Raw genomic sequence first — 24,211 nt, forward strand, 5'->3', positions numbered from 1 at the left:
GGTGAACCCCAATAGCAGGACCTGAACACAACAGCATACCCATCAACTGCCCCGGAAAAACCGGGACTTCCCATTTTTTCCCAGGTGAGCAAGGCAGCCATTTTGGGTGCCCTGCTTTCACATGATTTCTGGCCAAGATCTCACCCCCCAAAAAAGTAGGAATTTGGGGGTCTCGTTCACTGCCCCAAAATGTGTGTTTTTGGGTGCCATTACTTTTTTCACATCTGTGATTTTATGTGGGTCTTGTGCATCACACAGGATTTCAGACCTGGAAGATGATGTCCCAGATTTGGGCAGCATCACATTGGAGGTTATGCAACAGCGCTCTCCAACAGTGGAGGCAGAACACAGCCATTATGGCTGGTAGCCACTGATAGTCTTTATTCCCATATGAGAATTCCTCTGTTGTTTAGTCATGTCCGACTCTTCGTGACCCCCTGGACCAGAGCACGCCAGGCCCTCCTGTCTTCCACTGCCTCCCGCAGTTTGGTCAAACTCATGCTGGTAGCTTCGAGAACACTGTCCAGCTATCTCGTCCTCTGTCATCCCCTTCCCCTTGTGCCCTCCATTTTTCCCAACATCAGGGTCTTTTCCAGGGAGTCTTAGAATTCCTCTAATCTGCTTCTAATGCCATTCTAGTTGGTGGTCATAGTGAATCTTGTGGGAGTGAATTCCATAGTTAAACTAGGCACCCTAAGAATAATTTTTCTTCTTTTTCTCTGTCCTGAATCTTCCGCCAACATTATAGCTTCATTATTTGTCCCCAGGTTCTAATATTACAAGGGAGGGAGAAAAATGTACCCCTATCTACTTTCTCCAAACCACACATAATTTTATACACAACTGTCGCATGTGCCCAATGTTGGGGGCAAGGGACAAAACCCTGAGGAACAGCAAAAGCTAGCAACTCATGCCAAGCTTCCCCCACCCTTTTAATAAGGCATCCCAGTGATTAACAAGATTAAAGTTTGGCAACTCTAGCAATAGATAGGAGCCAAAAGGGTAAGTATGTTTCCGAGCACAATTCAAAGTGTTGGTGCTGACCTTTAAAGCACTAAACGGCCTCAGTCCAGCATACCTGAAGGAACGTCTCCACCCCCATCGTTCTGCCCAGTCACTGAGGTCCAGCGCTGAGGGCCTTCTGGTGGTTTCCTCACTGTGAGAAGCCAAGTTACAGGGAACCAGGCAGAGGGCCTTCTCGGTAGTGGCGCCTGCCCTGTGGAACGCCCTCCCACCAGATGTCAAAGAGAAGAACAACTACCAGACTTTTAGAAGACACCTGAAGGCAGCCCTGTTTAGGGAAGCTTTTAATGTTTAATAGGTTATTGTATTTTAATATTCTGTTGGAAGCCGCCCAGAGTGGCTGGGGAAACCCAGCCAGATGGGCGGGGTATAAATAATAAATTATTATTATTATTATTATTATTATTATTATTATTATTAGGCATCATTCACAGTCCCTTCTCCCTCTCTGTCTTCCTGTATTCCAGGGACACACTTTATGATTTGGAGAACAAATACCTCATGCAGGAACAAAAATTCAAACTCCTGTCTCTAAAAAGCACGGTGTCTGACAATGCCTTCCTGCTAAGGCTCTGCTGTCTTATAGCTTGTCTCTGTTTTGTTTGCATTCATGGTAAGACATGGGATTTGAAAACTGGAATTAAATAGCAGCTTCAGGCACTGATTAAAGGTAAAGGTAAAGGTACCCCTGCCCGTACGGGCCAGTCTTGACAGACTCTGGGGTTGTGCGCTCATCTCACTTAAGAGGCCGGGAGCCAGCGCTGTCCGGAGACACTTCCGGGTCACGTGGCCAGCGTGACAAAGCTGCATCTGGCGAGCCAGCGCAGCACAGGGGAACACCGTTTACCTTCCCGCTGGTAAGCGGTCCCTATTTATCTACTTGCACCCAGGGGTGCTTTCGAACTGCTAGGTTGGCAGGCGCTGGGACCGAGCAGCGGGAGCGCACCCCGCCGCGGGGATTCAAACCGCTGACCTTTCGGTCGGCAAGCCCTAGGCACTGAGGCTTTTACCCACAGCGCCACCCGCATCCCTACACAGGCACTGATTACCACTGGGGAAATGGTACGATGGGGGCAATGATTCACATGTCTCTCCCCCCAGGGGTTAAAATACATACTCTCTTTCATACAAACACAAACAGTGTTTATGAAGCATAAGCCAGAGCGCTCCAGGAGCCCTGTTGCACCTAGCCTTCCCCCCAAAAAACCTTCTGCCTAGGAAGTCTGACTTCAGTCCCTAGCTCTGCAAGTCACTAATATTTCTGGCCTCAGTCCTCTATCTGTAAAATGGGAATGCCCTGAGGGGGAACACTATACAATAGATAGTTTTGCTGGCAAACACGCGGCCACACCTCATTCTTGCACCAAAGTAACAGCCTTGCTTTTGGGAAGAGTCCCAAAGGAGCAGGCACTGAAAATAGACCTGTGGTTCTTTGCAAAGATCACTGCGACCCACCTCACTGGTCTGACTGAAGAGGGAAGGAGTGGGGTCCAGTTACACTCCGCAACAGACACACCTAATAAGGCCAGATGACCTTGAGGTTTTGCTGGCTTCAGAGTTCTAAGTATGGGGCACCCATAATAAATCTCAGAGGGGTCGCATCCTTGCGATGGAGAAGACACACTGGTATTGTACAGCAAAGTGGAGGTTTTTCTAAAGTTAAAAATGACCTGTGCATATGGATGGGTGGATCTGTCTATATCTGGCCCATGTCAATTTTGCATGTGCTCATTCACAATGTGTTCAGTCTCATTTCCACATTAAAAAAAATGAATGGAAAAGCATATCTAAATATGTTATTTAACTAAGTAACCTCCTCTCCACTGATACAGAGAGCAGGGCAGGAAAAAGAACACCACAAATTATAAACAACACACCATATGTGAGGTGTGTGTGTGTGTGTGTGTTTGTATCAATCACACACACAGAGAGAGACAGACACTGTCAAATAAACGAAGAAACTATAAGCAACAAAGGGAAAGACAATAATCTGACAGTAATCAACACAAAACACATTTATAAATACATGGGGCAGCACACCTGTTCACTTCACTCACCAATTTCTCTCCACATTCTCTCTAGGGAATTACTCTCCCTAGAGCACCCCTTCCCACCCCATGGGGTTGATATTGAATGAAGTGTCAGCTTCTGGACATGAAAGCTCCATAAAGCCGTCGTGATTAAATGGCCACAGTTAAACTGAGCATCTTCCATGAATTTGCCTCATTCGCCTTCAAAGCCATGTTTAACCGCATTTAAACACACACCTGCAGAGTCATTTGGAACATCCTCCTCCTCTATTATCCAGGGTTGCCAATGTAGTGCCCTCCATAAATTGATGGGACTACAACTCCCATCTTTCCACATTGGCTACCCCTGCTGTGCACACTACTAGCAAACTTATTGTCCAAGTGCCAGCCCACCTGCTTGTTCATCTACCCAACAGTAGGGTAGTGTGGCATCAGATGATCAGAACCACAAGCACAGAACCTTCCCATCGGCTGGTTCTTTTTAACTGGGAAGGAACCTGAGGCCCTTTGCCTACACAGCTCTGTAACTGAGTTATGGGCCAACCGCATCTTGGTAAACCTTACAAGGTAGCTATGAATCATTATTCCCATAATTGCATGGAGACCATCTCCATGGTGAGGAACAGGAACTCTGCCTATCCTCAGAAGTGTGCTTGACTTTGTTATAAGCACCCACCGCTAACCCAATGGTAGGTTCAGAATAACACTCTGATATTATATATTATATAATATAACATATGCTTGGTAATATCCACAAATTGGCTCGCAGGGGGTTAGATTTGTCAGATGCAATTGCCTTGCACAAACTGATGTTCTTCAGATATTTTGGCCTACCACAACTTTACACAGAATTATAGCTGGAAGAGACCATGAGGTTCCCTGCATTGAGTAAATCTTTTGCCCGAAGTGGGTCTTTGAACCCACAACCTTGGGAATAAGAGTCTCATGCTCTAACAACTGAGCTATCCCCAGCATCATACAACCATGCTGGCTGGAGTTGACAGTCAGACTCCAAAATGTATGTCACCTCAAAATTTCCATAAAAACTGAGACCTCTAAATGGCCCTTCCTAAAACCCCCCAAAAAACATAGGGGGCTTGCAAGTGCCTTAGAGTACTTTGCAGTGCCTTGATTTACATGCCTTCCAAATCCCCACAATGGCTACCACCAGGTGAGCTGGAAAGCTGTTATTTGGGACACATGCTCCAAGACACCTTGATGACTAGAGGAGACTAACAACTGACACCTAATGTTCAAAGCTTACATCAGGGATGAGGAGCCTCAAGCATGGCGGGGGGGAAGAGGCAAATTTAGCCTTCCAGGCCGCTGTATTTGGCCCTTAGGACTCCAGCAAAGCCATGCCCCCACCCCAGTGGCTACATTCCTCACAGGTCCTGCTCTGCACCTTCCCTGAGTGTTTTTGATTAGTTGCAATATGTCCTTGAACGCTGACGGTGCCTCTTGCCTGCCAGGGTGGTGATGCCCATCTTTGGATGTGCGTACAAACCCCTGACTTTGGAGTGGGTGGAGCACAGCCTACAGTGGAAAGTTTAAGAGTCATACTGGTTGCTCCACCCACTTTGGCTTTGGTCCCGCCCACAAGGGGATGATGCCCTTAGGCTTCAAAAGAGCCAGATCATCTTAGACTGGCTCAGGGGTGCCAATGTTGAACAAAATATTTGGGGTGGGGGTGGGGGAAGCCCGGCCCTGTATAATCTATCACATGATGTGTTGTACGCATGCCATTTGAATGGCAATACCCATCGACTTTGGAGGGCCCCGGCCCCCTCATATATTTTAGGGGGCGGGGACAAAGCCCTCTTGGCCCCTGGGAGTTGACTCCTATGGACTGGCTAGAGTGGGCCAGCCCACCACTGAACAAAACGCTGTGGAAAGGAAGTTCTTCCTTGATTCATGCACTTAAATCAGCCTTGGGTGGATTTTGTGCAGCAGTCAGGAATTTTACACACACACACACACCCCTTCTCAGAAATGGGTTTCATCATTAGCTTCTCGCTTTTCCCCAAAAGGTTTTGGTTTGGTTGCAACAGCCTGTCATGCCAAGCCTTTGGCACCTTTGGCACCTTAATTTGAAATGGCTGAATCCAAAGTTGGTTCTCTTTGGAGGAGACCCACTGAAATTGATGGACATGACTACTCAGTGGAATTTAGTTGTATGAAAGACATATATATGTGTGTGTTTGTACACACACACACACACACACACACACACACTATTTTTAAAACAACAACCACTCTACAGGTGACAATAATAATAATAATAATATTATAATAATTTATTATTTATACCCCTCCCATCTGGCTGGGTTTCTCCAGCCACTCTGGGCGGCTTCCAACAGAATATTAAAATACCATAGTATATTAAACATTAAAAGCTTCCCTTTTTCCACACACCCAGGAGGAAAGCATATTTCTAGCATGATGCTACGACACATGAGCGCACCATCAGAAAACAATTCAGCACTTTTCTTCTTTCAAGCTATTATTTGCTTATCTTTAACCATAGCCAGCTGCCATATCCAAGGTCGAACTCTTTGTTCACCTAATCCTGGAAGCAGCATTGACTATGCACTCTGACTTGCAGCAGGTCTCCAAGGTCTGGGGTGGGCAGGGTTTTCCACCTGTTGCTCCTGGGTCCTTCCAGCTGCAGATGATGGAAACCGCAAAGCAGGTGCCCTACTACTCAGCTACATTATGGACACAGAGAACTGCCCTACACCAGCTCAGGCTATTTGACTGCCCACCCCAGCACCCCCTATCCTAGGGGCTGACAAGATAACACCAGCTCCCAGCATGGTCTATGCTCCGAGATGATGAGTGATGTAGCCCAGAAGCATCTGGTTGCCACTAGTGTGCACTGGGGCTGGTAGGGCAGAAGATAAGGCCAACAAACAGTAAGTGGTACCACATCCAATAGCTGGAGGAGCCAACTAATTTTGGTTTTGTTCCCATTCTCCCTGCTGTGTTCTACAAGGAGCAACTCTGAGAAGGAGGAAGCTGGCAGGCAGGGCTACCCCCTCAGCTGAATAATGACAAGGATGTAAGTAAGAAAGCAGGTGGCTGACAACAGACTGAGGTTGATGGAGAAGTACCTTGTTCAGCCTAATGGACCAGCCTCTGCCATCTTGGCATCCTCAAAGAGGCAGCTGTTTTGCAAGGACCTGGACCAGGGAGCCTTCTCCATGTCCTTTCACGACAGGATATAAACTCTGGAGCTCCTGTGTGCAAAGCAACTGCTCTCCTGTTGGCTTATTGCAACCAGTCAAGCTTTCTTGTACAAACGCACACCTCAAGTGCATTTGCACATCCTGAGCAGCAAAACTCCACATACCCGTTTTAGGTACATAAACAGAAATTTCACGTTCACCTGCCGGTTCCCAGCTTGCAAAGCACCCCACTTTCTTTCCTCCCACTCTTGCTGGCTCTTTTCAGTCTAGCATTTCAATAAGCTGCAAACATAAGCAGCTCTCCCCCCACCCCCGGGCGAAGTTTCTTAGCAACTAGCCAAGCGATTCAACATTTCCAGCCAGACTCCGGTAAAAAAAAACCAGAACGTGCCTTTCACAGGGATCTCCCTGTGGCTGGAGGTGTGAGGCTGGCCATGGGGAGGGGGGGGGCGGGGAGCGCATACACACTGCGATTTCTCTTAATGGCATGACTTGTGGGGGGTGGGGTGAATAACCCGGCGACGCAAGATGGAAGGAACACTGACCTTGAGCGAATTAACAGGGGAGATTCCTGATTATCCCAGACGCACAACCCAAGCAAGACATGCGTGTGTGTATTACACACACCAGCGCCGCCACAACAGCAACACGCACGACTGACAAACCAGCCAGAGGGATCAAATTCTGAAAAGCGCACAGCACTGCATTGTTCCATTGTTACTTGTCTGCAAGCACATAGTCACTGAGCTGCAAAAGGGACTTAGCAGCCAGCCGAGGGTTGTACCCTACTACTGAATCCCTGACGACGACGACAGAGACCATGAGCAACATAATGAAAATATCTGTGCTGCTTCCTCGTTCTGCCGGGTGGTACCCAATGAATGAAAACAATAAAAACAAGAATTGCAGCGTGCTCTCCCTGGCTGCATTAAGCGGTTGCGCGCGCGCGTGTGTGGCGGTGTGTCCTTTCCCCAGAAGCCCTGCCCCAACAAAAGATCCGTACGTACCTCTCAGCGCTGGGGTGCAGGGGGACAAGAAAGGGGGGTCGAGGAAGACGAGGGCTCTCTCTCGCCAGCAGCCTGCCCCTGCATGGGATATCCAGCTATTTTTACCACTCTATATACACGGCTGCCAGGCGCGTGGCATGCTGGGAGCAAGGGGGGGGCACTCTCGCTGCCTGACACGGTTGGCGACGGAGGACACCCGATGCCCGGAGACCTGAGCTGCATAGAAATGCTATGGGGATCATTGGGGGGGGGGGGCATAGCTGTCAACCTTCCCCTTTTTTGCAGGAAATTCCCTTATTCCAGCGCCGTTTCCCGCTGCTATCCCGGATTGTTAGATATCCCGTAGACTGTCCCCGGGACAGGTGAGGCTGCTGGTCCCTTATTTTCGAGGCTACTGATCCCTTATTTTCAAATCTGAAAGTTGACAGCTATGGGGGGGGGGCACACAAAAAGAGTGGCAAGGAAACCGCAAGAAGGTGCAGGAGAGGGAAAGGGAGAAGCCAATAAGGAAGCGAAGCTCTCCCTGAGTTTTCTATGTCATCACAATGACAAGAAAGGTATGGGGGGGAACCTTTATCAAATTAATGTGTTATTATATTTATCTGGGTTTTGGGGTGTTTTTTTCCCCTTAAAAAAAGAATGCTGTCTGAGATCCTTTTCACTGGAGATGCTGGATCTTTATTTACACTTCGATTTGTTTGGTTTTATTGATAATCTTCATAACTATGTTATGGGTAAGGGAGCCTTTTTTGCTACCTCTCCCGACCTCCGTGGGCTGACTTTGACAGGTGAGTGGAACATCCCACCTGTCAGTTGCCTGATGCCATTATGATGTCAGGTAACTGACAGGTGGCTTTCCAACTGCCAAGTCATGTGCGTAAAACTTCATATAACTGGGTAAAAGAGTGTAGAAATGGGTTTATCTTAGTGAAAAGTAGCTTGCCAAAAAAAAAAAAGGATTATATTAGGAATAGGCGCATGAAAAATGTATGGTTTGCGAAACTGTGATCAGAAATCTTTATCTTAGGAGAAATTAGCACCAAAATGCTAATGAGGAAAGCTCTTTTTCAAACAAACAAACAACAGAAACTTATGTGGAGAACTGGAATTAAGATTGGGAAAAATGAGAAACCAGAGTTAACAGGTTCTCCCATCCAACCCAGAAACCAAAATGGACAGATTTGCCCTTCCAAACTACATTATGCAGATGCAGGGGGTGGGGCTAAGAGGAGGGAGGGATAATGGAAAGTAAAGGAATGTCAATGAAGGAGTGAAGGGCACGTGGCCTGGCTGCTTCTGGGAAGACACTGTTGGTGGTGGAGGAAGAAGAGCCATATCTCAGTAGCAGGACACCTGCTTTGTATACAGAAGGGCCCTGGTTCAATCCCCAGCATCTCCTGTTTGGAGTGGGGGCTGGAAATCTCACACACCGGAGCTAGCAAAGAGAGCCACTGTTGATCAGCACACAATGTCCTGGGCTAGACATATCATGGGTCAGAGGTAGAGCCCCTGCGTTGCATGCAATATTTGTTGTTTTTCCCAGTTGTGAGCCCAGAGTAGCGAAGGTAGGAAGGGATGGAGGAAGATGGATCTGTCTCTGGGACCCTGGGAAGATGCCAGTCTGGGTAAAGGCTGTCTGAACAAATGAACTCCTCAAAGGCAGCTTCTTACAGTACTAGTTCAGGGATGACGAACCTATGGCCTTCCAGATATTGTTGGACTCCACCTCCTACTGGTCCCAGCCAGCATGACCAATGGTCAGGGGCAATGGGAGCTGCAGTCCAGGGGGCCACAAGTCTCCCAAAGCTGCCCCACACAGTTTGTAAACTAGGACCCTCCAAATGAGGTTGAAATCAATTTCCATCAGCCCCATACACCTTTGCCAGGGGTCAGATGATGAAAGATGGAAACCATTATGAGGGGAAGGGCTGTAGCTCAGTGGTAGGAGTTTACTCTTTGCATGGTGAAGGTCAGGGGTTCAAATACTGACATTTCCAGGTGAGGCTGGGGGTAAAACTCCGAAAGCTGCTGCCATCAGAGCAGGTAGTATGAGGCTAAATGGACCAATGGGTGCAATGTAGGCAGCCATATGTGTTCATAGGAGCTGGGTCTTATGGAAGAGGAGAGCATATTAAATCGGGTCCCCACACAAAAGGATCAGGGAAATGTTTCAAGAAGCAATAGGGCAAAGGCACCAATCACCAGGCAACACTTCACCAAGGTCCTCAATCCTTGGCACCTCCCGGTGGGACTGGGAACGTCCCCCATCTGAAACCCTGGAAAACTGTGAACTAGATGGGCTAATGGGCTAACCCCTGCTCAAAATGGATGAATGGCTAACTTAGGCAAATTAAATGGGTCTACTCTGAGTAGGACCAACACTGGATACAACTCCCCTCCCTGCTCCACAGGGGCATTTGAAGGACCATCTTGCCCTGAGGGGAGAAGCAGCAGTAACAGCTTTTTCTAAACAAGCATGTTGCCTTTCCCATTCTTTTGAAACTCATCCCCCACCTCCCAAAAATAAGAGTAATCTTATGTAAACCACTTTGTCGAGGTCCACCTGAAAAGTGGTATATAAATCCTGCAAGCAAGCAAACCGAGCAAAATAAAATAAACGCAGCCTCCGGTTGCATCCAGTATTTTACTTTCTGCTTAATGGACAGGGGTTAACTGTCAGCCAGTAGTTGACCAATGCCAGTTTTTGACCTCCTGGGCACCTGACTCTGCTGTTTTCCCGTTGTGAAGTCCCGCTTCCCACCCCTTCCCGTTCCTGTTTTTGACCCAGAAAAGAGGAAGTGGGGCTCCAATCCAGCCTCAGCTCTGGAAGCAAGTTGGGAGGCTTTCTGCCAAGAGCCCAGGCCTATGACATGCCACTGCTGCAACCTTACCTGCCCCCAGTTCTGTTCTTCCTTCGGAGAGTCTTGGCTGGGGCTAAACAGATTGTCCAACGACGCCAGCAGCGGAGACTCTGAATCAAGAGACAGAAAACAGGAAACAAAAGATGCCTGGAAGGTTCCATGTGGTGGAGGGTGGCAGGGGGAGGAACACAACACACCAGGGTGCTGACAGAATCCTCCCAGGTGGTAAAAGCAAGTCTCGGTCTCAGCTGCCATCGTTTTGGGATACTGAAAAGGCAGAAAGCTACATGGGGCTTTGTAGAGCTAGTCCTTGAAATTTGTCCACCATTGTCCCCAGGCAACCTGAAGCTTCACATGAGAAGAGCCCTGTTGGATCAGGCCAACGGTTCTGTTGGTTCATCATCCTGATTCCAAATGGCCAACCCAATTCCTCTGGGGAAGACCCCAAGCAGGGCACAGGAGCACAGCAGCGCCACCCCCTGCCATTCCCAGCAACGGGCATCCAGAGTGGACACTGTGTATAGGACCAGGAAAATATCTAAACTCTGCAGCTGGAGTAAAATTAGGCAAACATTTATAGTAGACTCCCTACTCACTGCAAATCAACTCATTCTCAGCCTACAAGTGCATGGGCAGTAGCCAAGGGGGTGGGTGGTTGTCCCCCCCCCCAATCAATACAAATCAGTACAAATCTGAGGTTCTGCCCCCCCCAAAAAATACTGGCTATGCCCATGTACAAGTGTGGTATCAGCCGAGGACCTGGGAGGTAAAAGGTAAAGGGACCCCTGACCATTAGGTCCAGTCGTGGCCGACTCTGGGGTGGCGGCGCTCATCTTGCTTTAATGGCCGAGCGAGCCGGTGTACAGCTTCCGGGTCATGTGGCCAGCATGACTAAGCTGCTTCTGGCGAACCAGAGCAGCACACAGAAACGCTGTTTACCTTCCCGCCGGAGCTGTACCTATTTATCTACTTGCACTTTGACATGCTTTTGAACTGCTAGGTTGGCCGGAGCTGGGACCGAGCAATGGGAGCTCACCCCGTCACGGGGATTCGAACCACCGATCTTCTGGTCGGCAAGTCCTAGGCTCTGTGGTTTAACCCACAGCACCACCCGCATCCCAGGACCTGGGAGACCAGGGTTCAAATCCCTCACTTGGTCATGAAGCTCATTGGGTGAACTTGGACCAGTCACTGCCTCTCAGCCTAACATACCTCACAGGGTTATTGTCGGGATGAGATTATGAGTTACGGTCAATCTCCTCTCATCTCCCACCCTCCTGCAGGTTCTCTGATGGTGTTGTCCCCCCACCCACACCAGACCTCAGGGACAAACTAGAGGTGATGAGAGGCATCTCTCTGTTAATTTCATGGGCATGACTGCCCTGCCTATGTGCATGGAGGGGAGGCTGTTGAAGGCTACAGCTGAAGGCCACAGCTCTGCCCCTGCCCCTTCACGGCCTAGGACCCTCGTACCTACGAGACCGCCTCTCCCGGTATGCCCCACGGAGAGCCTCAAGGTCCATAAATAGCAACACCCTAGTGGTCCCAGGCCCTGAGGAAGTTAGATTAGCTTCAACCAGAGCCAGGGCCTTTTCAACTCTGGCTCCGGCCTGGTGGAACGCTCTGCCTCATGAGACCAGGGCCCTGCAGGATCTGATTTCTTTCTGCAGGGCCTGTAAGACAGAGTTGTGCCACCTGGCCTTTGGCTTGGAGCCAGTTTGATTCCCTCCCTCCCTCTCTTTTTCCTTTTTCCTTTCTCCTCCTGTGATGAGGCTGCATTTTAATATTTTAACGTTTCAATATTTTAATGTTGTATTTTAATCTTGTTTTTAAGTTGTTTTCATTCAACTTGTTTTTATTATTACTTGTTAGCCGCCCTGAGCCCGGCCTTGGCTAGCGAGGGCAGGGTATAAATACAAATAATTTATTATTATTATTATTATTATTATTATTATTATTATTATTGCTATTATTATTACAGGTGGAGGCAGCAATGCTCCCAAACACCAACTGCTGGAAGCAGCAAGAGGGGAGACTTGCTCTTGTGGCCGGATCCTGTTTGCAGGGCTTCCCATTGAGGCATCTGCTTGGCCACTGTGAGAAGAGGATGTTGGGCTAGATGGGTGACTGGCCTCATCCAGCGGGCTCTTAAGGTGTAACTCTTTCTCCTATCACTTTTCTCTATTGCCCCTGGCACTTTTCACCTACCTTCCCTGTTTTATTCCTTTGCGTTCTGATACTGGAAGGGAGGTTTTTTCACCCTTTACTCTTCCGATATAAAAAATTAGGCCCGTCTCTTCTTGCCTCCCCGTCACTCCCTGTGCCTTCATCAATGAATGGAGCAGACACATGAGCAGCAAAGGTGCATTTTGGCTAATGGTCCCCTTTCACTTCAGTTTTGTTATTTCCTCTCCTGGCACTTGGGTTTGTGCACTTAACTCTCCCATTGAAAATTCAGCTTTCCAAATGGTAGCCACAGGTTTACGATTGTTGCCTTCCTTGCCAGCAGAACATTTTGTAGAATCGTGGGCTCCTGCTGCCAGGACTGAGGCATAGACAGGTGGCGTCCAGGTCCAGATCCAAGCTGAGCAACCACCAGATTCACCAAGTCCCAAACTGGGAGTCTTTTCAATGCTCCCAGTCCTGGGCAACTAATGACCAGCCAGGGTGAGTGTGTGACTCCAGACTCTGAGTTATACCTCACTGTCTGGGATGAGGCTCCAAGCCACCATAATAATTGCTCCCCAGACACAACAGGTACACAGAGAGCCAAGGTTTGCCAGTTCTAGTCCTGGCTCCTCTTCAAAGCACCTCTCCCACCTGGGAGTATCGGGGGGGGGGGGAGCCCTGAATAGAAGGAAGCTCTGCCCCCTAAGGCAACCATGCAATCACAGGCTTGACTCGAGCTTTTTTTTTTTTTTTTTTTTTTGCAGAGTGCTGTTCTCCTTACCTTTCAGACCCCCACCCTGATGCAAACAGGTGCCCCCCTGCTCTCACCTGGAAACTCCATCCTTTCCAGGTGCAGCCGCTGCTGAACATAGGAGCCAATGTCTTCAAAAATCTCCTCCTCCTCTCTGTCTGCAGCAAACTGGAAAGAGAAAGCAGGGGGAGATGAAAACTAGAAGATCAGGGAAATAAGAGATAAAGAACTACAGCTGTTTTAATAACTTAAGGAAGTTAAATTTATGAAACATAAAATAAGTTCATGACGAAAGGGTTGCTGAAAAACTTTGAAACAAGGATGCAGAAAAGGGGTGGTACGGGGAAGTCGATTTTGTGTTTGTTAATGTTTTTGTTTTGTTTCTTTTTATCTATGGAAAATCAATAAAAATTTATATAAAAAAAAAAGAGAGAGAGAAAGCAGGGGGAGGGAGGTGCTGTTAAATCTTTCTCAGGCTGGTTACAAAGGAGGAGCGCAGGGCCTGCTGTGTTCATTTTGAGAGGCCCCCATCATGATGAAGCGAGGTGTGCCTTAAGGGATCAGGCCAAAGATACCATATTTTTCCATGTATAAGACTAGGTTTTTTCCCTTTAAAATAATGTCAAAAATTAGGGAGCTTTTTATGCACAGATACATCCCCTCCTTTCCCTATATCTGAGTCCCCCAAAACAGGGGGCGTCTTATACATGGGGGTGCCTTATAGATGGAAAAATATGGTATGTCTAGGCCAGCTGCTTCTGACAGGTCATAGATGGGTGATGCCACCCTTGATCGCAGAGGCTGCCCACCAATGGAGTTGGACTACATCTCCCATCATCCCTGTCTATTGGCCATGGTGGCAGGGGTGGATGGGAGTCCAATAACATCTAGAGGGCTGCAGATTTGCCTATCCATGGTCTAAGAAGATACCTTCCCTGCTGTCTCGAGGAAATGCCTCTTCCAAGCACAGACATTCATCCATTTCTTGCACACAGTAGGAATTGCTGCTTCTTAGATCTGTAGCCTGTTTCTGCTCCTCTCCTCACTCTGCCCCCCATCCTACTCTCTCCCTCTTTCTCTGTGGGTGTTCACAGGTTACCCTAGAGAGTTTAATAGTCTATATCCCTATGTAAACAATAGCTAAACTGTACAAATCATAACGTGTGAAAAAGCCTCCTCTCAGTTTCCCATTTTTCCAACCTTAAGTTCAGTTCTCCCTGTTTTCACATCAGTTTGCAATGGTTTTGAAAAACAAGGCCCCATGAAAATTTATCAGCTTTTTAGTGAAGCCTTTTAGACATCAGCCTTTGCCTTGCCTTGGTAATGGACTGGATGAGAGTCAATAGATGGACACACAATTCAGATAAGACTTCAGGCACTGTTAATGGGTGGTTCCCTAGACCGGATGGCTGGGGGATCGCCTGCTCTGGATGGGGTTACACTGCCTCTGAAGGAATGGGTACTCCCAGATCCTTTGCTGTCAGGTGGCCTCAGGGTGCAGAGTGCCTCCCATCAGCTTTGGCTGGTGGCCCAGCTATGCCCCCATCTGGACAGGAATAGCCTAACTACTGTCATCTTTGCTCTGGTAACCTCCAGGCTAGATGACTGCAATGTGTTGTATGTAGGGCTGCATATGAAGATGGTTCAGAAACTTCAGCAGCCAAGTTGTCCACCAGGACAAGACGTTTTGGGCGTATAATGCCAATCCTGGCCCAACTGCACTCACAGCCACTTAGTTTCCAGGCCCAATTCAAAGTGCTGGTTTTGACCTATAAAGCCTTAAATGGCTCAGGGCCACAATTACCTCAAGGACCGCCTCTCTCCATAGGAACCTACCCAGACCCTGAGATCATCTTCTGAGGCCCTTCTTTGTGTGCCTCCTCCATGAGAGGTCCAGAGGGTGGCAACACAAGAAGGGGCCTTTTCTGCAGTCTGTGGAATCCTCTGCTCAGCAAAGTTTGGCTAGCACCTTCATTACATATCTTTATGTGCCAGGTAAGTATGTTTCTCTATAACCTGACATTCAACCAATTCCATGGCCTCTAAAATGTGTTTTGGGGGGAATGAATGTTTTGGGCTTGTTTTTATTTTATTATGTATTTTGTGTTCTTGTTTTGTATTTTTATGTTGTGACCTTTGGATGAAGGATAGTATACAAATGTAATGAATATTTTTTTGGGTATGCTATTTTCTCTAATAAAACATTTCTGCAAAGAAATCTTCCCTTGTATAGTGGATTGTGTCCATTATTTTCATCAATATGTGCATTTTATGCATGCTTTATACTAGTATATGTATTTTTGTATGCATTACTTGGCTGGAGGAAGTGCATTGAAAAATTCAGAAAAGTGCAAATTTTGAAGGATGTCTGTGCTGCAGTTTGTGTACTGCTTCAGAAAGTGTGAGTTAGTTCAGCTCACCTTCAAATGCTAATTGAAATTAATTCCTGCTCTGTCTCCAGTCCTGATGAAAGCCAATTCTCTTTCCCAACGCCTTAGAGCATCCCCACCAACTCTGTTCAGGAAGGTCCTTACCCGGACAATGGTTCCCTTTTCTTGGTAATACTTCACTATCAGTGGCACATTCTGCTTGAATGTCTCCAGCCTGCGCCCAATGGCATGGGGATTGTCGTCTAGGCGGCCCTGCTCCTGGGCACGCTTCTCTAGCCTCTGCCGGAGCTTCTGGCTGGGGCAGGCCAGGAAGACGACAAGATCTGGGGAGCCGATCTGCCAGAGAAGGGAGACAAGTGTCAGGCTTTAAACATGGCGGCCATCCTCTCACCCTCTTTGCTGCCCAGGGTATGTCTGGAGCACTACAAATCGACACTGGTTTCATCCTTGTTCCCAGTGTTTCCCTTCTCTTCCTTTTCTCCTCTATGTTCCTCCACTTTGGTCCATCTAGCTCAGTATCCTCTGCAATGACTGGCAATGGCTTTCCCAGAGTTTCTTTCACTCTGCCTGGTCTGTCTCCTACCTGCTCCTCAAACGTTAACACCTGGCCAATGTCTCGGGGAAAGCCATCCACCACAAAGCCTTTCGCATCTGGCTGCTTTATAAATTGTTGCTTCAGCTCCTCGATTGTTGTTTCCTGAAAGGCAAAGAGAGGCATCACTGGGAAGGCTGAGGCTCTCAGCAACTTGCTTGTGGGCTAAGCAAGATGAACAGGAAAATAACAAAAAGTGAGCACCTTTTTAAAACAGTGGAGTTGCCAAGTTTCTGTAAGCCCTGGCTGGGAAAAGATGAATCTCGGTGACTCCCAGTGTTCCAGTCAATTACACACTGAGCATCACAGGCTAAAGTTTTTAATCTGAGCCAGAAAAGAATGCAAATCTGTCTTCTCACCTCCAAAGCCCTTCCTTCTCCCTCATCCACTCATTTCCTTTCCTGCTGCTGCTCCAGCAATTGCAATGGGAGGGAGATAAATTCTACCCCCCAAAAATCCTCTTTCTCACAAGAGGTGGTAAAGGGGAAAGACACTGTATTCCCTTCCACCCTTCCAAGCAAGTTTAATTATTATTATCTTTAGAGACAGTCAAGCCTACTTGTGCCAGCTTGTGACTGCAGGTGCCTGGGACCATGCATCGCCACTGGGGGCATGCTCTACATCATCACACCCCCGGTGTGCCAACGTCACTCATGCACGTAGCGTATGGGTATGGCGATGTAGCGCACACACGCCGGGGGCGTGATGATGTAGTGTGCCCAAACCCCGCAGCATGCACACGTGGCCACGCCACACTTTGTGGAAGCCATGGCACCTAGGGCCCTGGGACTTAGTGCCTATGGCCAAACCTATGCCAAAAATGGACTTAGACATTTTGGTCCACCATCTTGGTTCAAAATGGTGGCTGGCATCTAAACATCGAGGAAGACTGCTGCCCCCCAGCTCAGGAATCCCCGTGCCAAGTTGGTGATTGATATCTCAAGAACAGATGGACAACCAGATGGACAAAGCACTTTCCAAAACTTATAGAAGATTCATCCTAATTTGCTTGTGGAAAGCTTACACTGAGTCTAGACTATGTCCGGTCTTGACTTCAGTGTTAGTTCTGATTTCTGATTTGTGGGGCAATTATACAGTGATGACCATTCATCCTGAATTCATCCTCATCTGCTTGCGGTGAGTTTGTATGTCTTCCTGTTAGTCAGCTGCTTATCCTATACATTTCAGTGACTTGAATCCACCTCTGAAAGTCTTGAAACAACCTTGGTTGCTAAAATTCTGAAAGCCAATCATTCTTACCGGTGGGGCCAGCTCCCCATTGGCGATGATCTTGGCAATCAGCTCCCACTTTCGGTCACTATTGGCATGATGAATCATCTGCTTGCGCAGGATCTCACCAACAGAGATGCAGGTGAATCCAAAATGGGAGGCAATCCTATTGCTCTGAGTCCCCTTCCCGCTCCCAGGGCCCCCTGCAATCCAAAAAGACAGCTGAACAATGCATGTAGAGCAAGAAGCAGAGAACCTTTTCAGGTGCTGTTGGGCTCCGGCTTCCATCATCAACACCATCAGCATCTTATTTGCATGCCACCTTTCCATAGTTAGAACCTTGCTCAAGGCAGCTTGCAACATGACAAAATTTACAAAATTACATATATAACAAAAGTAACCCTAAACAATAACAACCAAAACACATCAGAAAGTACACAACCAAATGGAACCATTTCCACATGAGATCTAAAAAATAAATATACAGAAAGTAAAATCAGTAACAGCAGCAAAAAACAAAACAAAAACATATAACCCAGACCACGAGCCTGTTCAGCAACCGCAGCTTTTGCAGCTGGAGTCAGTCAGGGCCAAAATGACACACACACACCCGGCCAGGTGGAAAAAATGACACACACACACCCGGCCAGGCCTACAAGGCAGGTCTTCCAGGGCAGCCAAGAAATTGATCAAGTGCACCAAAATAACCACAAATGGGTCTAAGTTTTAGAACAGACTTCCCCAACTCTGGGTCCTTATTTGTTGTTGGACTATAACTTCCAACACTCCTAATGACTAGCAATGCTGGCTGAGGTACATGGTGCAACAACATCTGGAGATCCAACATTGGAGAAGGCTGCTCTGGAGAAATAATAATAATAATTATTATTATTATTATTATTATTATTATTATTATTATTATTATTATTTATACCCCACCCACCTGGCTGGGTTTCCCAAGCCACTCTGGGCGGCTCCCAATCAAATATTAAAAACACAATACAGCATTAAACATTAAACATTAAAAACTTCCCTAAACAGGGCTGCCTTCAGATGTCTTTTTAAAGTAGGATAGTTGCTTATTTTCTTGACATCTGATGGGAGGGCATTCCACAGGGCAGGCGCCATTACTGAGAAGGCCCTCTGCCTGGTTCCCTGTAACCTCACTTCTCGCAGTGAGGGAACTGCCAGAAGGCCCTCGGAGATGGAGCTGAGTGTTTGGGCTGAACGGTGGGAGTGGAGACACTCCTTCAGGTATAAAGGACCAAGGCCGTTTAGGGCTTTAAAGGTCAGCGCCAACACTTTGAATTGTGCTCGGAAACTTACTGGGAGCCAATGCAGGTCTCTCAGACCGGTGTTATATGGTGCCGGCGGCCACTCCCAGTCACCAGTCTAGCTACCGCATTCTGGATTATTTGCAGTTTCCAAGTCACCTTCAAAGGTAGCCCCACTTAGAGCGCATGGCAGTAGTCCAAGTGGGAGATAACCAGAGCATGCACCACTCTGGCAAGACAGTCCACAGGCAGATAGGGTCTCAGCCTGTGTACCAAATGGAGCTGGTAGACAGCTGCCCTGGACACAGAATTGACCTGCACCTCCATGGACAGCTGTGAGTCCAAAATGACTCTCAGGCTGCACACCTGGTCCTTCAGAGGCACAGTTACATTCAGGACCAGGGAGTCCTCCACACCAGCCCACCCCCTGTCCCCCAAGAACAGTACTTGTGTCTTGTCAGGATTCAACCTCAATCTGTTAGCCACCATCCATCCTCCAACCGCCTCCAGACACTCACACAGGACCTTCACTGCCCTCACTGGTTCCAATTTAAAAGAGAGGTAGAGCTGGGTATCATCTGCATATTAATGACTGTTCCCACCATATACGCACACACATATATACACACTCCTCTCCTTGTACCCTGTGGCGGTACAGTCCATTAGGGACACGGGTGGCACTGTGGTCTAAACCACTGAGCCTCTTGGGCTTGCCGATCAGAAGGTTGGCGGTTCAAATCTGCTTGACAGTGGTGAACTCCCATTACTCTGTCCCAGTTTCTGCCAATGTAGCAGTTCAAAAGCACACCAGTGGAAGTAGATAAAAGAATCTACCCAAGTCTCCAAGCAAGCATTTGCCCCTCTTCCCACCGAAGAACCATTCCTCCTCCTCATCCCAGTTAACTTCTCACCTATTACAAATATGATCTTAGGACGAGGTTGACCAGGGACAAATACATCATATTCTTGGATCAGGCCAGTGAATTCTGTCATATCTGAGTCACTCTCAATGGAGAACTGGCTTTCAATGGGTGGTAGGTGCTGGTACTGGTTGTATGGTGCCAAGCCTAGTCCTGCAAGTGTAAAAATAAATCAGAATTTCATTGCAAAATAGGGTTTGCCAACATAGAATCCATGGTGTCCTTGAGGTGCCGTCCCCAGGTGCCCATGGAGCCTCTGAATTCTACCCCCAGCCATTGTTGAAGTTGGATGAAGTTGCAAGAGATGCTATTTTCCACTTCCTCCAGCTTTATACGAAAAGGGCCACAACTCAGTGGTAGAACACACGCTTTGCATACGAAGTCCCAGATTCAGTCCCCACTGGCATTTCCAGGTAGGGTTGAGAAAGATCTCCTCTGAGGTCCTGGTGAGCCAATGCCCATCAGTGCAGACTAAATGGACCATTGGTCCAACTCTGTATAAGGTAGCTTCCTGTGTTACCGTTTAAGGCTCAGATAAATCCTACTGGATCAGACTTTTAGCTAGATGCTTTAGAGAAGCAAAGAGAGATTGAGAGAGAGAAAGCACATTTGCACTTTCTTCCTTCCCCTTCAGTTGGAGGATCCAGAGAAAGGGGAGAGAAACACCAATTCAGGGTGGCACCCACAGCACGCATCAAAAATTCAAATGTGCCCACAGAGGTTGGTGACTTCTGACCTAAGCTCTTAAACATGCCATTCAGTGAGGGGGCATCCAAACCTGTGTAGAAGACGGTTTTCTTGCCTTGCCCACTGCTGCCATTGCTGTGCATGGCCCGTTGTTCCTGAGTGATGAAAGTATCCCATTGCACCATCTTGGGTCCACCCAACTCCCGGACCTTCTGCAAGCAGTGCTCCAGATAACTGACTGGGTCTTCTGGCCGGTAGTACATGAGGCCCGTTAACATGCTCTGTGGAGAAGCAGAAGTGGGGGAGGAAAGCACAGGTTAAAATTATCCGTATTTCAGAAGGGGTGGGGGAGTACATGGCCAAGTCTCAATGCTCTTCCCAGATCTATGTTTTGACCTCACCAGCTCCAAGTCACAGCAGAAGGTTATGGCAGAGGGGCTAGTAGCATTAGCTGCCTAGTCACTCCCATATCACATTCACCTGGCTCAAGCAGGTGAAGCAAACGAGAATACCAGGTGCACCTCTCTGGTCACAAAAGGCAGTCACATACCAGGTGCACCTCTCTGGGGAGGGGATTCCACAAGGGTCAGCAAACTTTTTCAGCAGGGGGTTGGTGCACTGTCCCTCAGACATTATGGGTAGCCCAGACTATATATTGAAAAAAAATTGAACAAATTTCTATGCCCCACAAATAACCCAGAGATGCATTTTAAATAAAAGCACACATTCTACTCATGCAAAAACACGCTGATTCCTGGACCATCCACGGGCTGGATTTAGAAGGTGATTAGGCTGGATCCGGCCCCGGGCCTTAATCTGCCTACCCATGATATAAAAACATAGAATAGAATAGAATAGAATAGAATAGATTCTTTATTGTCATTACACAAGTGCAACATTGCACAAGTGCAACGAAATTGGATGCCATCCCTTAAAAACAACAAAAGCAAAACAACAACAACAACCAAACAAACCACATTCCAGCCACACCCACACCAACACCCATCAAACTCCCAGGTCACACTATCGAGTTACAGCATTCAAAAAGGCCACAGCTCTTGGATAGAAACTGTTTTTCAGTCTATTTGTCCTTGACTTGATGTTTCTATATCTCCTGCCAGAAGGCAGTAGTGCAAACAGACTGTGTCCCGGGTGAGATGAATCCTGCAGGATGTTGTTTGCTTTCCTAAGACAACGGGAACCGTACAGTTCTTCCAAAGATGGGAGAGGATGACCAATAATCCTTTGGGCTGTGGTTATGACCTTCTGGAGCACCTTAATCTGCCTACCCATGATATAAAAACATAATAAAATAAAAACAATAAAACTACCTGATACAGGGCTGCCTTCAGATGTCTTCTAAAAGTTGTGTAGTTCTTTATTTCCCTGACATCTGGTGGGAGGGTGTTCTACAAGGAGGGTGCCACTACCGAGAAGGCCCTCTGTCTGGTTCCCTGTAACTTCGCTTCTCACAGTGAAGGAACCACCAGAGGACCCTCTGAGGAGGACCACCATGTCGGGGCAGAGCGATGGGGTGGAGACGCTCCTTCAGGTATACTGGGCTGAGGCCGTTTAGGGCTTTGAAGCTCAGCACCAACACTGTGGTGCCAAATGTAATCTTGTTGCATTGATCAGTGTCTGGTTTGGCTAACCTTTATGTAGCAGTCAGAAATCAAACATTAACAGTAATAATACTCAGAATCTGGGTATGTGGGTGAGGAAGCGAGAGCATTACATTCTCCCTGGATGTTTTGCAACAGATTTGAAAACCAAGGGAGTTCCAAAGGAGAAACCCCACTGTAAAACTGCTGATATTGGGTTGGGGATCATTTGCAAATGTGACACCAACAGATTTTGGCTCAATAGAAACTGGAAACTCCAGTGGGGGTGGGGGGTGGGCGAGGGCGAAAACAGGAGAATAGATTATTTTCAGGTCTGTTATCTCTAGGAGCAACTAGTTTTCTACAGAAAACTGTCAGCTTGTTTGGATATTCATGAGCACCAGGGACAGAGACTTCTTTGAGCTCAGATGTGGCCCTCCAGGGGTCTCTGCGTGGCTCTCAGAACTCTCCCCAGGCCACCCTTCTCATTGGCGCTCTCCTCAAGTGCTTTTGTCCGGCTGGAAATTGTCCTTGAATTGTGGTAATGCCTCTAGGCTTTCCTGGGCGGAGAGAGGTGTGTGCAGAAACCTCTGAGCTGGGGTAGCTCAGTTGGCAGAGCCTGAGACGCACAATCTCAGGGTTGTGGGTTTGAGCCCCACGCTGGGCAAAAGATTCCTGCATTGCAAGGGGTTGGACTAGATGACCCTCATAGTCTCTTCCAACTCTACAATTCTATGATTCTAACTTTAGCGTAGCTGGAATGGAGGCTCTGCCATAAGGGTCACCTCCATTGCTCCACCCACTTGTGCCTCTGACCCCACCGTGAGCTCAGAATGGTGTACATCAGGGCATCCAACCTGGTGCCCTCCAGATGCTGCAGGCTTCCAGCTCCCACCATTCCTGACCTCTGGCCATAGTAGCTGGGGCTGATGGGAGCTGGATGGAGCCACACTCAGAGAGCACCATTCTGACGTTCCCTTCCACGCAACCTTCCAAAGGCCACATGCCAGTAGGGGGCAAAAGTGGGAAGGACAATGTTTTCTTATGCTCTTTAATTAGATGTCTTCTGCATTGCATTGCAACAACTGATAAAGCCCTAAATGGCCTCGGTCCAGTATACCTGAAGGAGCGTCTCCACCCCCACCATTCAGCCTGGACACTGAGGGCCTTCTGGCAGTTCCCTCACTGTGAGAAGTGAGGTTGCAGAGAACCAGGCAGAGGGCCTTCTCGGCAGTGGCACCCGCCCTGTGGAACACCCTCCCATCAGATGTCAAAGAGAACAACAGCTACGGGACTTTTAGACGACATCTGAAGGCAGCCCTGTTTAGGGAAGACTTTAATGTTTGATGCATTACTGTATTTTAATATTTTGTTGAAAGCTGCCCAGAGTGGCTGGGGAAGCCCAGCCGGATGGGTGGGGTATAAATTATTATTATTATTATTATTATTATTATTATTATTATTATTATTATTACTACTATTAGTTGTGGAGGTTGTGATTCTTTGAAATGAACTGCAGTGAGTTGCAACTGGTCATTCAAAAAAATTTAAAAAAAAAATATCAAGGCTGTAGATTTATGATTCCAAAACATGTGTGCAGGTAGGAATAGTGGACAATTGCATATACATTTGTAAACAAACTGACCCAATGCACATGTTCCAAATGAACAGGGCAATCCAGCACACCCGTAGCGTCCCCCCTCCCAGCTGTGCCAGCTAAGCAGGCCTCCCACCAGCTGCTGCTGATGGGGTGAGGCCACAGTGAGTACAGAGTTCCCCATCTGCATGCCAAACAGGCAGGATTCTCCCCAGCAGTGGCCAGTGGAAGCCCCCAAGGGGATCTGTCGGATCCTGAGTTGGCCCCACCATTGTTGTGTGACGGCGCTGGGCCTGATCAAGACCCGATCCCTGTGTTTCCCCACTTCTGCCACAGCCACCATGTGCCTGCAGATGTGGCAGTAGCTCCACCACTCCATAAAGTCATACAAATCCGTGGATGGAATTTGGGTTGCAGCCTAATTCACAGATTGAAGATGGGAGTATACTTATCCTTTGGATTTCCCACTTCTCCAGATTTTGCAATACTGTTTTTTGTGTGTGTGTGTTTTTTAAGGATAAAGTACATTTAGAAATGCATGTGCTGGAATATAAATAAATAAATAACTGGCACAGTCTAGGTCCACGCATATTGTGTTTTTTCTCTGCTGTGGCTGTCTTGATAACCCTATATCAGCGCTGGATTTAGGGAGGTGTCGGTGGTTCTCCCGCACAGGGTGTGAAGCTGAGGGGGCACAAAATGATGGTGATACTACTATTAATAATAATAATACCTCTATTTTAATGGGAACCTACCAAGGATGTCCATTAAAAAAGCAACGGTACCAAAATAAATTATTGTGGGAGGAAAGGGGAAAATTTTTTTGGGGGGTGCCAAATTTTGTCCCTGCTCAGGGCGCTGTATTACCAAAGCCTCTACTGTATCTGATGT

General features: G+C 47.7%; 1 protein-coding gene across 2 annotated transcripts in view; it reads right to left on the bottom strand.

Annotated features, from left to right (window-relative positions):
- AK1 (adenylate kinase 1) overlaps window positions 1–24,211 on the bottom strand; it is a 57,864-nt gene that overhangs the window by 29,769 nt on the left and 3,884 nt on the right. Inside the window, exons 2-8 of one of the 2 annotated variants that reach the window (XM_028714678.2) lie at window positions 20,214–20,403; window positions 19,427–19,588; window positions 17,272–17,444; window positions 16,003–16,116; window positions 15,564–15,755; window positions 13,107–13,197; window positions 10,140–10,219 (exon numbers count right to left, since the gene is read on the bottom strand). In XM_028714678.2, the coding sequence (XP_028570511.1) occupies window positions 10,140–10,219; window positions 13,107–13,197; window positions 15,564–15,755; window positions 16,003–16,116; window positions 17,272–17,444; window positions 19,427–19,588; window positions 20,214–20,403 (1,002 nt within the window). Of the gene's footprint in view, window positions 1–7,248; window positions 7,393–10,139; window positions 10,220–13,106; window positions 13,198–15,563; window positions 15,756–16,002; window positions 16,117–17,271; window positions 17,445–19,426; window positions 19,589–20,213; window positions 20,404–24,211 lie in introns of those variants that run through there. The other variant, XM_028714682.2, reaches the window with a different exon arrangement.

The sequence above is a fragment of the Podarcis muralis genome, chromosome Z, assembly GCF_964188315.1.
Source record: "Podarcis muralis chromosome Z, rPodMur119.hap1.1, whole genome shotgun sequence".
Lineage (NCBI taxonomy): Eukaryota > Metazoa > Chordata > Lepidosauria > Squamata > Lacertidae > Podarcis > Podarcis muralis.